General features: G+C 45.0%; 1 protein-coding gene across 8 annotated transcripts in view; it reads right to left on the bottom strand.

The window, feature by feature from the left end:
* Positions 1-14,154, bottom strand: part of Dnmt1 (DNA methyltransferase 1) — a 45,037-nt gene that overhangs the window by 17,784 nt on the left and 13,099 nt on the right. For 5 of the 8 annotated variants that reach the window (XM_046437618.2, XM_046437617.2, XM_046437621.2 and 2 more), the window contains 13 exons: positions 13,719-13,774; positions 13,249-13,330; positions 12,439-12,473; positions 11,410-11,497; positions 8,580-8,614; positions 8,129-8,207; positions 5,501-5,535; positions 5,147-5,192; positions 4,974-5,054; positions 4,789-4,898; positions 1,756-1,874; positions 1,385-1,477; positions 180-331 (listed from right to left, as the gene is read on the bottom strand). In XM_046437618.2, coding sequence (XP_046293574.1) covers positions 180-331; positions 1,385-1,477; positions 1,756-1,874; positions 4,789-4,898; positions 4,974-5,054; positions 5,147-5,192; positions 5,501-5,535; positions 8,129-8,207; positions 8,580-8,614; positions 11,410-11,497; positions 12,439-12,473; positions 13,249-13,330; positions 13,719-13,774 — 1,011 coding nt within the window. The remainder of the gene's footprint in view (positions 1-179; positions 332-1,384; positions 1,478-1,755; positions 1,875-4,788; positions 4,899-4,973; positions 5,055-5,146; positions 5,193-5,500; positions 5,536-8,128; positions 8,208-8,579; positions 8,615-11,409; positions 11,498-12,438; positions 12,474-13,248; positions 13,331-13,718; positions 13,775-14,154) is intronic. The other 3 variants (XM_046437619.2, XM_046437625.2, XM_046437623.2) reach the window with 1 other exon arrangement.

The following is a 14,154-nucleotide window of genomic DNA, read 5'->3' as shown; positions in this document are numbered from 1 at the left end:
GGGATGGAAGCAAGGTCCCTGCACACACTAGGTCAACACTCTAGCCCCAGCCCTGGTATCCTCATAGAGCCAACAGGCAGCTTCTGCTGATTCTGGAAGTGGATGTGAGTGTTCAAGCAACGACCACAGTGGGTGCAAACTGGACTGAACCCAGATGATGCAGACCACAACCCTCTTACCTCAATCTTGTTGATCAGGTCTTCATAGGTCGCATCAGGGTTGCCCTGGAGGAATTCCACTACTATCTTGCTGATGTAGATTTTCTCCTGCATCAGCCCAAATATTGGGGCATACTCTGGGCTGGGTTCCATCAGAATGTATTCGGCAAACGCTGGCAGGAACACATGATTTTGTTAAAAAACAAAATGGAATGATCAAATCAAGGTAATTATCAGCACCTCCATCTCAAACACTTATTATTTCTTTGCAAAGATGTTCTTTTTATTTCATTTGGTTTTCAAGAGATGGGAACCTCGCAATGTTGCCCAAGCTTGGTCTCACTGACCCTTCCTGCTTCAGTCTCCCATGTAGCTCAAACTATAGATGTGTGCCATCATACCTGGAATGTGACATTTTAAAAAGCAGTTTGAACCTGATGGCACTTACACTGGGAAAAGGGCAGTAATACAGTTTAAAAGTCATTCCACATCCAAATAAAAAAGTATAACGTATCAGCTCATCCTAAAGAGGCTTGTCTGGGCCGGCTAGAGAATGAAGATGAGCTAAGCTGGTGTTCAGTGAGCTTGTTCCTGGTGTCTGGAGTGTGGTCTGGGTTTGAGTTGCCAGAGTAAGACTTGTAGTCAGGCACAGTGACAATGCCTGTAATCCCAGCAACCCGGGAGGCCAAGGTCCTATGCAACTTAGCACGAACCTGTCTTAAAACAAAGGGCTAGGGATGTGACTCGGAGTAGAGCCCCTCTGGTTTCAGTCCCCACTATGAAAAAAAGAATAAGACCTGCCTTTAAAACTAGAGGGGCAAGCCAGATGCAGTGGTGCATGTCTGTAATCCCAGTGGTTTGGGAGGCTGAGGCAGGAGGATCAAGAGTTCAAAGCCAGCCTCAGCAACTTAGCAAGGCCCTAAGCAACTCAGTGAGACCCTGTCTCTAAATGAAATACAAAATAGGGCTGGAGATATGGCTCAGTGGTCGAGTGATCCTGGGTTCAATCTCCAGTACCAAAAAACGCAAAAACTAGAGGGTCAGTTCCAAGGCCAGAGATTAACATGAGAGGCCAGAGATAACATGTCGCAGATAAATGAGCCATGGTTGAGCAGGGCTCTCCAAGCCTGCCAAGACTTTCTACTAGAGTCCAATCAACCCCCAGGAAGGGCAAGAGCCAAGGCCCCTTCAGATTCAGAACATCCTGAGATTGGTCCGACACTTACAGGTGCTGAAGCCGATGAGTGCCTTTTCACCTCCATCAAAGCCAGTGATCCACCATTCATTAATGGGGCCAAGATTCTTGCCATTAACACCACCTGTGAGAGGAAGAAGTTTTCCAATAGGAAACTAAATAAGCACGCTGACTCATAGGACCCAAGAAAGCTATGTGAGGCTCTAAGGGCCCAGCTCAGTTGATGTTTCTTATTAGCTGGGGGCACAGTCCTCATCAGGGTGACTTTGCTTTCACTGGGCAAGACAGAGATCCAAACTCTAACTGTAAGGGGCAGCAGTTCAGTGGACTATTGCTTTGAAGTGTTTTGCGTTTGGTTTTAAACCATCACACCCAAACACAACCCTGAATCATAACACCTACCTTCAAGAGACGGATTATCTTCATAGATTGGTTTTGCTGTACCAGAAAAGAGAAGCTCCACGTTCTTCTCGATGAGGCCAGTGTCAATCGGGCACAGGTGACCTCGCTTACAGTACACACTATGGGCAATAAAGGGAGGCTCAACAGATGACCAGGGAAGGCAGGTCATCACTTACGATTAGAATCGGGCATAAGGCAATGGACAAGTACTAGACTTGGTTATCTTTTTGGCTGCCAGAACATAAGATTAGTACCATGTTCTATCACCCATGGCATCTATCCAATCCCCTGACCTGTGTCAAAGTGATGCTGAGGTGAGACAGTGGGAAACTGGGTGTGGTATGCATGCCTCTAATTCCAGCAACTCAAGAGGCTGAAGGAGGACAATTGCAAGTTTAAGTCCACCCTCAGCAACTTCATGAGGCTTGGCTCAAAATGAATAAAGGACTGGGGATGTAGCTCAGTAATGAAGTTCCCTGTGTTCCATCCCTAGTACAAAAAAAAAAAAAAAAAAGACTGACAGTGGGAGAAACACTGGCTTCTTGAACAGACTACTCGCTCACCACACTGCACAATGACCCATCTAGCTCTAAAACATTTCCATTACCCAAAATAAAACCTTGTACCCATTAAGCTGTCGCTCTCTATTCCCTCAAATCCTTAGGAATTGCAATTTACTTTATTCCTATAGATTTACCAATTCAGGATGTTTTGTACTATATATAGTTAATTTGGGTTATGTGAATCACTTCACCAAGAAAATTAAGCTGGGCATGATGGTCAGGCATGTAATCCCAGCCTCTTGGGAGACTGAGGCAGGAGGATCACAAGTACAAAGCCAGCCTCAGCAACTTAGAGACACCCTATCTCAAAATAATAGAAAATACTGGGGATATAGCTCAGCAATATAGTACACCCAGGTTCAATTCCTGCTACCAAAAACAAAAATTCCACAACTTAAAGCAGGTTATAGAACAGATGAAAAGGGAGAATGTGTCATGTAGGGAATGCCTTGTGCCTCTTGTTGAGGGTTCAATCTCAACCATAAAATGGGCATCCATATTTCTGCTCAGACACCCCTTGACATTTAGGGGCAAGTTCTTCCGTAAGTGAGGAATCAGAAGAGGACAAACTTCAAAACTTTATTTGCAGTGCTGGGGCTTAAACAGAGCATCTGCTTGGCATGCTGGATCCTATACCACTGAGCTCCACCTCGGCCTCTCCCAATATTTCTGCAGTCCTAGAGACTGGCCCCGCCTTGCGTATGCCAGGGCTCTACCACTGAGCTACGCCCCAGTCAGAACTTTTTAAGTAATAAAAAAACTAAACACCCAGAATTGAGCCTGGCCCCCATGCCAGGCACCATGGACAGACCCCACAATCCCACCCTCAGGACTTAAGATCCAGTGGAAAGACATGGACAGAATGTATCAAAGGAGGGCCACAGGAGGGAAAGATCAGTCCCCGGCCTGACAGGGTCTCTCTCCATAGAGGCAACATTGGAGAGGACTTCTTCTCCAGGCAGGGATAAAACCCAGACTCACAGGCTGGACCCTACCTGTGACTTGTTCCCATCACATGCAGAGTCCCTGAACAACGCAGGCAGTCTGGTTCCAGGGAAGCATGTCCTCAGTACCACCCCCCCCAACAAGAACAGGTTGACAGAAACCCCTGACTGCAGCAGACAGCAGGGCATTCAAGCCTGCACTAGCCCCCACCCTAGCTCAGACGGACAGTTTGTCATCTGTCAACATCTGGGGCTCGTCCAGCTGAGGGACACGGGACCAATAAGCAGAAGCACACGAGGTGCGAGAGAAAAGGATGACAACAGTGCTGGAACTCACCGCATCAGGGGGGTGCTGCTCATACTTGAGGTCAACATCATAAGGAGGCCCTCAGGCCCGACCCTATGCTGTGTCTGCCCCAGCAGGCTTCACTCAAGCCCACCAGAGATCTGGTGCCCTACTTTGGGCCTGGCCCTGAGGCTTGCTGGAAGCCAGACAGCCTCCTGACATGGATCAGGATCACAGTGGTAGGGAAGGAGAAGGGGAGGAGGCACGTCAACCACAGAAGGCATGTGGAGCAAGGTTGCACATAAATGGATCTTGTTCAAGCCAGCAGGAGAATCCCAGCCTGGGAAGGGGTGTGGTTCCAGGAGCCATGTCCATCTGAGACTTCTAATGGGTACTCCTGAGGGGCTCCCCACCACCAGAAATAGTCTCCAAGGCCTGGGCCCCGTTGCCATGTAGGCCATACCAGACTAACACCCTCCACAGCCAGCACAGGCCCACCCGAGCCCTTAGGCACGCCACCTCCACCCCAGCTCTCCCCAGAGTTCTCTTGTGACCAAGGAGCTTATTCAAGGTATCACCCTCTAAACAGAGGATCTTTCTCCCACCTGTGTTCATCAGGCTTTGAAATTTGTCATAGTTGTTAGTTTGAGAGAGCATCACTAATCCAAAATCCCAAAACACTGAGCATCAACACAAGTGGAAATGTGCACCCCTGATCCTGTGTAAAGCAGATGCACTGAAATGCCTGCCATATAAAACATGTGAAACAAGTGAATGTCATGTTTAAGTTTGGGCCCCATCCAAGAAATCTCACGTACATGTAAATATTCTAAATAAGTAAATAAAACAGAAATCTAACACTTCTGACCAAGTGTTTCAGATAGGGAATGTTCAACCTATACCCAGCAGGTGTCACTTATATTGTCTCATGAAGGCTAGGACTTGATAGGACCTAGATCAGCACCCAGCACAGAGCTGACCTTCAAGATGGATACAGACTGCAGACTTAATATGTTAAGATGTTAGAGATGTTAAGAACCAAAATACAAAACTGATATACCTGGGCAAGGTCTACTATACCTCCACCAGCTTTGTGCTCTTACCCACAAATGGTTAGCAGCTTGAGAAACGTTGCAGGTTAGGTGTTAAGGACTTCTCCAGGATAGCAAGAACTTGAATGATTTCAGAGACATGACTTAATATAATGAAGCAAACACCCACATGCAAGCACATCAGTTACCTGAAGTACGTCAGTTTGTGTTGGGGAAGATCTTCGTAACTCCCAAAGCCAGATCCATTTTCATCAAAGATGGACAGTTTCTCATTTGTCAACATCTGGGGCTCTTCCAGCTGAGGGACATGGGACCAATAAGCAGAAGCACACAGGAGGTGTGAGAAAAGGGTGACAAAAGTGCTGGAACTTACCGCATCAGAGGGGTGCTGCTCATACTTGAGGTCAACATCATCCAGGAACTGCCCGCATTCGTTGCACTTGGGTGGCTGAACCTGTGGGAACAGGAACAGAAATGGCCTCAGAGGCAGAGGGAGCAACCCTCACGGCACCACAGCACCTGCCTCATTCCCACTTGTATGTTTACCTTGGGGTTCAAAAGGGTTTTGTTCCGAGTCATTTTTTTCTCAGCTCTGGGAATAAAGCACAAAACTGATTGCACTTTAATCAATTCAGAATATATCAAAATCCACCCTGTCAGACTGAAGCCTAATCCACCCCCCAACCACAGACACCAGCTGCCACAGTAACTGACGAGGCACCAGGTCACAAGTGGTTCTTTACTGCCTAGAGGAATCCTGCTCCAGCCTGCAGAACTGGAGTATCCTGGTCCCCAACCCAACTCAATGGCTAAGGTTGCTCCAGCAACTCAAAGCTACTTCCTTCTAGAAGAACTATCTTAACATTATGATCTGCTTCATATAAACAAAAAAATTCTTACGGTTCTTTGGGTGTAGTTTTTCGTCTTTTTTCCTCCTAAATACAAGAGACAAAAGCAGAATAAAGAGTAAGAAAGAATTCTATATCTGGATGGGGCTTCCGAGTTGAGAATTCCACATATAATTATCAAAAAACTTATGCAATGGGGAAGAAAGCAATGAGAGGAACAGGAGATAAGACCCAACTTATCCCAGTGCCCAAATCTTACAAAAGTCTTATAACCAAAGACTTCCTTAGGAGTCCCAAGGAGCCAATTTAAAACAAATAAATCCTAGCTTTCTTGTACAAGTGGTATCTAGGAAAGTAGCTGAACTGTGTCCCCTCCAAATTCTAACGTTAACCCATTCAGCCTCAAGTTATTAATTCTGTGAATAATTCAGTAAAATTGACACAAGTATATTAAAATAGATTTAAAAGTCATAACCTAGAGCTTATATACCCTGTATTTTTTCCATGTGAAATAAAGAGTATTACATTCATATGCTCTTATCAGTCACCCAAAACTCAAAATAGTAAAAAATAGTCTTTAAAACATTTCAAAGTTAGCATAACTAGACTATTTGTTGCATAACTTAAATTTTTCTAGGTGTTCTACTTCTGGGACTATGGGACGAAACAAGTTAAAACCCAATGGGGTGCCAACTATATTCAGGTTTTTTTGGGGGCAGCAGGGATTGAACTCAGGGGTACTTGACCACTGAGCCACATCCCCAGCCTTATTTTGTTTAGACACAGGATTTCACCGAGTTGCTTAGAGCCTTACTATTGCTGAGGCTGGTTTTGAGCTGCTGGGATTACAGGTGGGCACGACCATGCCTGGCCAGAGACATGGCTTTAAAGGAGGCAACTGAGGTTAAAGGTATGAGTGATGTCCTTATAAAGGGAAAGGGACACCAGAATCCGCTCTTTAGGTGCCAGTCCAGAGGAAATCCACATGAACACAGTGAGGTGGCAGCTGTATGAACCAGAGAAGCCTCACTGGAGACTATCCCTGATACCACCACCTTAACTTTCTACTTCTAGCCTCCAAACATGGAGCAAATATATGTCAGGTTTTTTTTTTTTTTTTTTTTAAACATTCATTTTTTTAGTTATAGGTGGACACAATCTATTTTTATGTGGTGCTGAGGATCAAACCCAGGGCCTCATGCATGCTAGGCGAGTGCTCTACCTCTGAGCCACAGCCCCAGCCCAAAGTCAGTCATGTGAGCTGCACAATGTATTATGGCAGCCCGAGCAAACTCATCGTAGGGAAATTTTTAGAGTGGGTTCAGGTAAGCCAGGTGTAGTAGCACACACCTTTGATCCCAGCAATTCAGGAAGCTGAGGCAAGAGAATCACAAGTTCAAGTCCAGCCTGGGTAATGATGTAGCAAGACAGCCTAAAGATAAAATTTTTGAAAGGGCCAGCTATGTAGCTAAGAGGTAGAACTCCTGCCTAGCATGTGCAAGGTTCTGGGTTTAATCCCCAGTGCTGCCAAAAATAAGGCAAGCAAAGGACTTAGATTACTGCCACTTTGCAACTTTTGGCAAAAATCACGGTTGCGATGACAGTTCGAAACAGTGAAGACAGGGCTGGGTTTGTGGCTCAGTGGTAGAACACTTGCCCAGCATGTGAGCACTGGGTTTGATCCTCAGCACCACATAAAAATAAAGGTCCATCAACAACTAAAAAAAAAAAAAAAAAAAACCCAAGCACACCCACTGAGGACTTGATAGAAGGCCCTGGGTTTGATCCTCAACAATAGGGAAAAAAAAGGTGAAAAGGTTAAGGGTCTTTATAATGGATGGATCAGGCTGATGCCATCTGAGCCCAGGACCAATCTCATCCTTGAGAGACCACTGTGCTTACCAAGGTGATACTGCAAGAAGCATATAGCACCACCTCCTAATAAATTCTCTAAAGTAACAACCTGCATCTAGCCAAGCAGCCTGAAGGAGATAGGGTTGAAGAAGATAAAAACTGGTAAAATCTAGAACCTAGGACACTACAGATAAGAAAAATTTCTTAGTTAAGAAATTTGCAGACCAGGAAAACTAGAGGTTTAGGACAAATCTCAACCAAATACAATCCTGTATTGCATAACATCTTGACTGATGGACCCATGAGACCACCGTCTGTCACCTGCTGATGTCACATAGCCATCTTAGTTTGTGTATGTACACTCGTGTTCACACCATGACAAAATCATGTAAGGAATCATTTCCCAGAATATATCCCTGTCATTAAGCAATACATGATTGTACATTGTCTAGATCTTTGGACCTATGATTCAAACTCTAAAAACAAGAGACAACCAGGGAAATGCAAACACAGACTAGATATTTTACCTGATGTATGCTAACACCCTATGGTCATGTTTAAAATGAGTTCTTCCTTTGAGATTTCTCCTGTACTATGTCTAACTTATGCAACATCATGTAGGACAAGGTTTGGGTGAAGATAAACTTGCGTGGCCTTAGCTGCTATCTGCTGAAGACTGAGAATGAGTATGTACAGATTTACTACCTTTGGTCTACTGGGTATGTTTGAATATTTTCATAATAAATGCAAGTTAAAAAATAAAATCCCATTTTTTAAAGTCAATGGACTTTATGAAATACAATGAGATTGAAAGCACGACCTTTACCTTTTCATCCTCATCTCTCTCAGACATTTGTGGAGTTACTCGCTCAGGTTCTTTTTCATCAGGTCTCCGTTTGGCAGCTCTGTTGGGTGGACAAATATGTATCAAATATTAGCTCAGAAAAACTTGTTAACTTGTGCCGAATGACAAAATAAGGCCTCCCTATTGAAAAGCAAAATGTTCATGGGGCTCTGAAGCACACTGCTAACTTGTCACCCTAAAACAAGGCCCACAGAAGCCCCCACAGATGTGGGCCCTGAAGGAAGTGCTGGAAGTTGAGACACAACTGTGCCAGGTTCAGGAAAGGGCGGGCACAGGATGACTTGGCACCCAGCCCTGCGCATCGGCACTTTCCTTCCAACACCAACCATTCCCCATGACTCCTGTATCATCCCAGGTTCTAGAACAGAGGTTTTAATAATTGGGATGACAAATAAGCATTTTAGTTACTTACAGGTCTTTGGATTGACTTCTAGACCTCCTTTCATCCTAACAAGGGGAGAGAGAAATAAAGAAGGGAAAAATTAGAAAAATTAGTTTGAGACAGATAGCAAGATGAAATTCGATACCAGAAAACAGGCTACAGCCTTCTGCACTACAGAGCCAGAGAACAGGAACAGCACGGGCAGGACTACAGGGTGAAGATGAAGCTTCAAATATTTACTCCCCAGTTTCCCCAACCTACCAATAAGCAGGTACTAAAGAACCTTCTATAACACCCAACACATACCCCTGCAAACAAATTGCCTAGACCAGGGGTTGGTGACCTGCTTCTGTTAAGGGCCAGGTATTTTCAGTTTTGTAAGCCATGGGGTTTGTGTCACGACTATCCTTCCTGCCACTGTACCATAAGAGCAGCCGCAGAAAGTATGAATAAAGAGATGTGGCTGCATTCTAAGAAAAGTTTACAAAAAACAGGCAGTGGGCTGGATTTGTCCTGCTAGCCACACCCTGCCAACTTCTGTCCTAGGAAAGTTGAGTGTAAAGGGGAATTTGTGGACATTGTGCTGATGTTGTCCAGAAAGGCTAAAGTCCCACCAGTCCTCTGGTAAGTGGTTAAGACTTTTACAGACATTGGGATATAAGAAAAAAAAAAAAAAGGAATAGAGTTTCAGAAAAGAAAAGATTGAGAAAAAGCAGAAATTCCAGGCCAGTGCAATGGAACACTACTAATTCTGGCAACACAGGAGGCAGAGGCAAGCGGATCACAAATTCAAGGCCGACCTGGGCAACTTAGCAAGACCCTGTCTCAAAACAATAAAAAAGGCTGGGGATGTAGCTCAGTGGTAAACTGCCTTGGATTCAATCCCTACTGCTAACAAAAAAAGCAGAATTTCCCAACTCTGTTATTAACTTACATGGACAATCTAGTATTTTGTGAGGCTGTGTATAATAAGATACCTTACTAGGGGGCTGGGGTTGTGGCTCAGTGGAGCAGCACTTGCCTACCAAGGGTGAGGCACTGGGTTCGATCCTCAGCACCACATAAAACATAAGATAAAGGTGTAGTGTCCTTCTACAACTAAAAGTTTAAAAAGCCACATGTTTGATCCTGACATCCCTTTCTACCAAGGGGCAAAAAGTCCAACTGAGGATAGAGTGTTTATACTTCTATTGTCTCTCCCTTCTGAAGGGATTTCAGGCAAGCACTGATGGAAATGCAACCCATATCTGGACAGGAAAGGAGAGAGGCAGTGAGACATCACAGCCCACTGGCGGCCATACCTACGGCTCATGTGCCATGGGACAAAAACAGGGAACCATTGCCAACCAGCTCATGACCCAGTAAGGCTGTGACTTTGGGCTTCACTCTAGATCTCAACAGGCAGAAAAACCACATGGGTAGCCCTGGGACTACCCAAGTTTGTGATTCCCGATTAGGGGAGCAGAGGCCTGCAGCCCCCAGCACACAGCCTGTCCCTTTTGCTTAAAGCTCAGGTAGAGGATAGTACTGTCAGCCTACACTTTCAGAGGTCAAGCCCCAAGAACTAGGGGCCCTCCTTATCATCTGATCCATCCAACTGGGGACGGAAGATGCTCAGGATTTTCCTACCCTTAACATGAACACACTGTTCTTGTCATTTCCTAAATACAGTGTAACAGCCAGTCGGGCACAGTCACACATGCCTGTAATCTCAGCAACTCGGGAGGCTGAGACAGGAGGATCGCAAGTTCAAAGCCAGCCTTAGCATCTTAGTGAGGCGCTAATCAACTCAGTGAGACCCTGTCTCTAAATTGGTCAAGTGCCCAGAGTTCAATCCTTGGTACAAAAAAAAAAAAAAAGAGTACAGTATAACAACTATTTACATAGCATTTATGTTGTATTAGGCAGCATACATAATCTAGAAATGATTTAAAGCATATGGGAGGATGTGTGTAGTTTGCAAATATGTCATTTTGTGTAAAGGACTTGAGCAGACTTTGGTATCAGAGGGTCCAGGCACCAATCCTCGGAATAAACTAGGGAACAACTATTTTTGTGTTTTGGGTGTTTTTTTTTTTGGGTGTGTGTGTGTGTGTGTGTGTGTGTGTCTGATTCTAGGCATTGAACCCTCGGTCACTCCACCACCGAGATACATCCCCAGCACCCCCTCCCTTTTTTATTTTTATTTATTTATTTATTTATTTATTTTTACTTTGAGACAGGATCTCACCAAGTTGCCCAGGCTGGCCTAGAATCTGCAATCCTCCTGCCTCAGCCTCTGTAAGGGCTAGGTTTCAGAAATGTGCCACCACACCCAGCTTATTCTAGGTTTTAAAAATGCTTCTTTGGCTGAGTAGGAGGCAGGGAGGCTGGCTGGGGAGCAAGAAGAGAACTAGGCTCAGAACGATTTAATAGGCAGGCTGGTAAAGGAGAACTTGCTGAACTGAGCTGAGCACAGATCAAGACTTTGGGGTGGAAAAGGCCTCAAGAGAAGCAGGTTGCACACCAGTCTCAGTCTAGAAACACAGGCTCTCCAACGTGGTGCAGAGACAGAACAGCATGCTCACTACATATCAGTGCAGACATGTGGCACCGATCCGACAGATTAAGTTGCCCAGAGTCACCCCACAGTATGTGGGGCTGGGTTTGAATCCCAGAGCCACGCCCTGTACTGTTTCCACCAACCAAACAGGAACATGAGAATAGATAATAAAGATTTTGCCTTGGGCTGGGGTTGTGGCTCAGTGGTAGAACACTCGCCTAGCACTTGCGAGGCCCTGGGTTCAATCCTCAGCATCACATAAATAAAGGTATTGTGTCCATCTACCACAAAAAATATTACTTAAAAAAAAAATTTTGCCTTTACTCGCTTATCTCCTTCCGCTTCATTGTGAGTCCCTGGTCTGGCTTCTCCATCCAGCTCCTCCTCCAGTTTCGGTATAGGTGTTCTGTCACATAAAACAAAAGATGTGTCAGTCAGCTGGGGAGCTAGGACTACTTCAGGCAGCCCCACGGAAGGCTTACAGTGGTCTCCTTCCTAGATTCAGGGCACAAGCCACCTCTTATCTGCACTGCGGGAAATCCAAAAGGCACCAATTACTTTGGAACTTAAGATCTTCAGAAATACTGCTTCATGAGTTTTTTGGTATTAGGAACTGAACCCAGAGCCTCCACCACAGAGCTCCAGCCCAGCCCTGCACAGAATATTGATCAGAGATGGCAGTGAACAACAGACAGGGGGCCTCCACTACCTGGACCCCGATGGGAGCTCTGCCTGTGGTGGAAGAAGGTGGGCATCTAGCCTTTGGAGCTAGGCTGAGTATGGTCTGCACCAGCAACTATAGTAAACTGGCTATGTGAGGGATTAGAGTCTCTCTCCACCAGGGACCTGCACTTGGATGGGATACTCAACCCACCTCTGGACTCAGGTCCTTCATATGGGACATCAGAAACTTGAGAAAGTGCTACACTTCTCACTGTGCCATCATACTCTACCCCGTCATGAGAGTGTGCCCAGGTTGGCCTATTCATGGGGCAGCTGGGTCAGCCCCATCAGTCCCCATAAACCTCAGCCACCTGACAGCTGTTGAGCTGGATGAGTGCTGTTTTAAGCAGCTGAGCTTCTGGGAGGGTTGTCACCAAGCACTATCAGAGCAAGATAATCAACACAGCCTCTGAGGCCTCTGGCACCACATGACAGCCTGTTGAGGACCACCCTGAGGGCAGGCCAGGGTCAGAAAACATCCCAGGTGACTTTAGCCTTCCCTGCAGTGATCTGAACTTCACAGGCTGGAGTCCTGCACCAGCGTTCAGCACTCTAGTCATCGCACTGAAACCCTCACGTTAGCAGTTAGGTGTCAAAGCACAAAGGCAAGTTAACTATACTTACGGTTCTTTGGTTTGACTTCTGAGTCTCCTCTCTTCCTAAGGGGGAATAGAAAGAGTAATTTTTCCATGTGGTCCTGATCTTTATGTTCTATGGAAACAGCCTACCTAAACTGGTCCTATCATCTATTTGGTAAGAGTAAAAACTATCTGCCTTTAAGACAATTTTTCTTGCCCCTTCTTTTTGATAGGGCAAATGGCAGGACAATAAGGAAATTTTTACAGACTAGATCCTGTAACACTGTAGTTTAAGCCAAGAGTCCCAGCTACTTGGGAGGCTGAGATAGGAGGATCATTTGAGCTCAGGAGTTTGAGACCAGCAGAGTCAACAAAGAAACACCATCTCAAAAGAAAATTAAGAAATTTTTTTCTTTTTTGTAGTACTATAGATGAACCCAGAGCCTAACCCATGCTAGGAAGGCATCAGCCTCTGAATTACATCTCTAGTCCAAGAAGGCAACTTTGTATCAGGATGATGCTATAGAATGTAAGGACCTCCCATGTTTAAAACATCTTCACAAAGACTGAAGGCAGGCAAGTAAGGGGACAGACAAGCTCTGTGACCAAGTAACCAAGGTCCAGCTGGCCCCCTAGGTCTGCCACTGAGGTCTTAAAATCACAACTTGACATACCTTCCTTATGGACAGTTGGGGAGTGTTGAGTGTCTTGACCAAATTAAGGCTATTAGATCATTCATGACACTCACTGTGTACCCGTACATTGCCCACTCCCTGCCCTCATGCCTGGAACCAGGGGGGACTTGAGATCACAGTAGAATTAAAAAAAAAAAAAAAAGGAGGTAACAAGGTATTACTCCTTCTCTCTCTTCCTCTTCAGTGTCAGTATGTGTTCCTGGTGTCACTGTTTCCGGTTCTGTTGCAGTAGGTTCAGCAACTCTGTTGAGCAAAATAAAATACAGCAACTGGGACTTATACAGGTTCATTTCCCTGAAGTTATTTCATAAAATCTCCTTTCCTAACCCAAAAGCAATGGTCATCTCAGGAGCCCCGAAGGGTAATATTCATTTTACATGTATTATTTGTAAAACCTTTAAATCCAACTCTGATGAGGAAAACTGATATTTTTCTTAATTCATTCTTTTCAATGGAGAAGTTTTACCTCAAATGGTTACTTATCTGACCCCAAATTTAGCATCCTTAACAGGTCTATGGTTGCTAGGGAAACTCACTATAAACTCCACTTTTCAAACTTTCTGGGAAAGTAATTTCCATAATTAAGGTGAAACAACACAAACAAAAAGAAAGGTATAATAATTATTCTTACGATTCAGTGGCTGTAACTCTACGTCTCTTCTCTTCCTGTAAACGTCTCTTCTCTTCCTGTGTGGAGGGAAGGAGGGAGAACAAAAAGACAAGAATATGGGATTCAAAGGAATATCAATACCAAAATCATGAGTCAAATTATCAAATAAACATGTGATGTAGTTAAAAGCAGGGTGGAGCTGGGTGGCTCAGTGGTGGAGTGCTTGCCTAGCACTCGCTGGGTTCCATTCCTAATGCTACAAAACAAAAGATAAAAAAGGGTGGGAAAAGAGGGATGTCTAGGTTTGGGGGCTATCTGGGAAATTGTCAGTCTTATTTCAATGCCCCATAGCTCCCCAAACCAAGTCAAGGCCAGGAGTTAGGCCAATACATGTCTGATTCCTAGAGACTGCCTAGGGATGCTATAGGAGTCAGATTCTCTCAGGTCAGCAATTCTT

Source organism: Marmota monax, unplaced genomic scaffold, assembly GCF_021218885.2.
Source record: "Marmota monax isolate L192 unplaced genomic scaffold, Marmota_monax_Labrador192_F-V1.1 WCK01_AAM20220418_F8-fsc00021, whole genome shotgun sequence".
Classification (NCBI taxonomy): domain Eukaryota; kingdom Metazoa; phylum Chordata; class Mammalia; order Rodentia; family Sciuridae; genus Marmota; species Marmota monax.
This window is presented reverse-complemented; position numbering and strand designations above follow the sequence as displayed.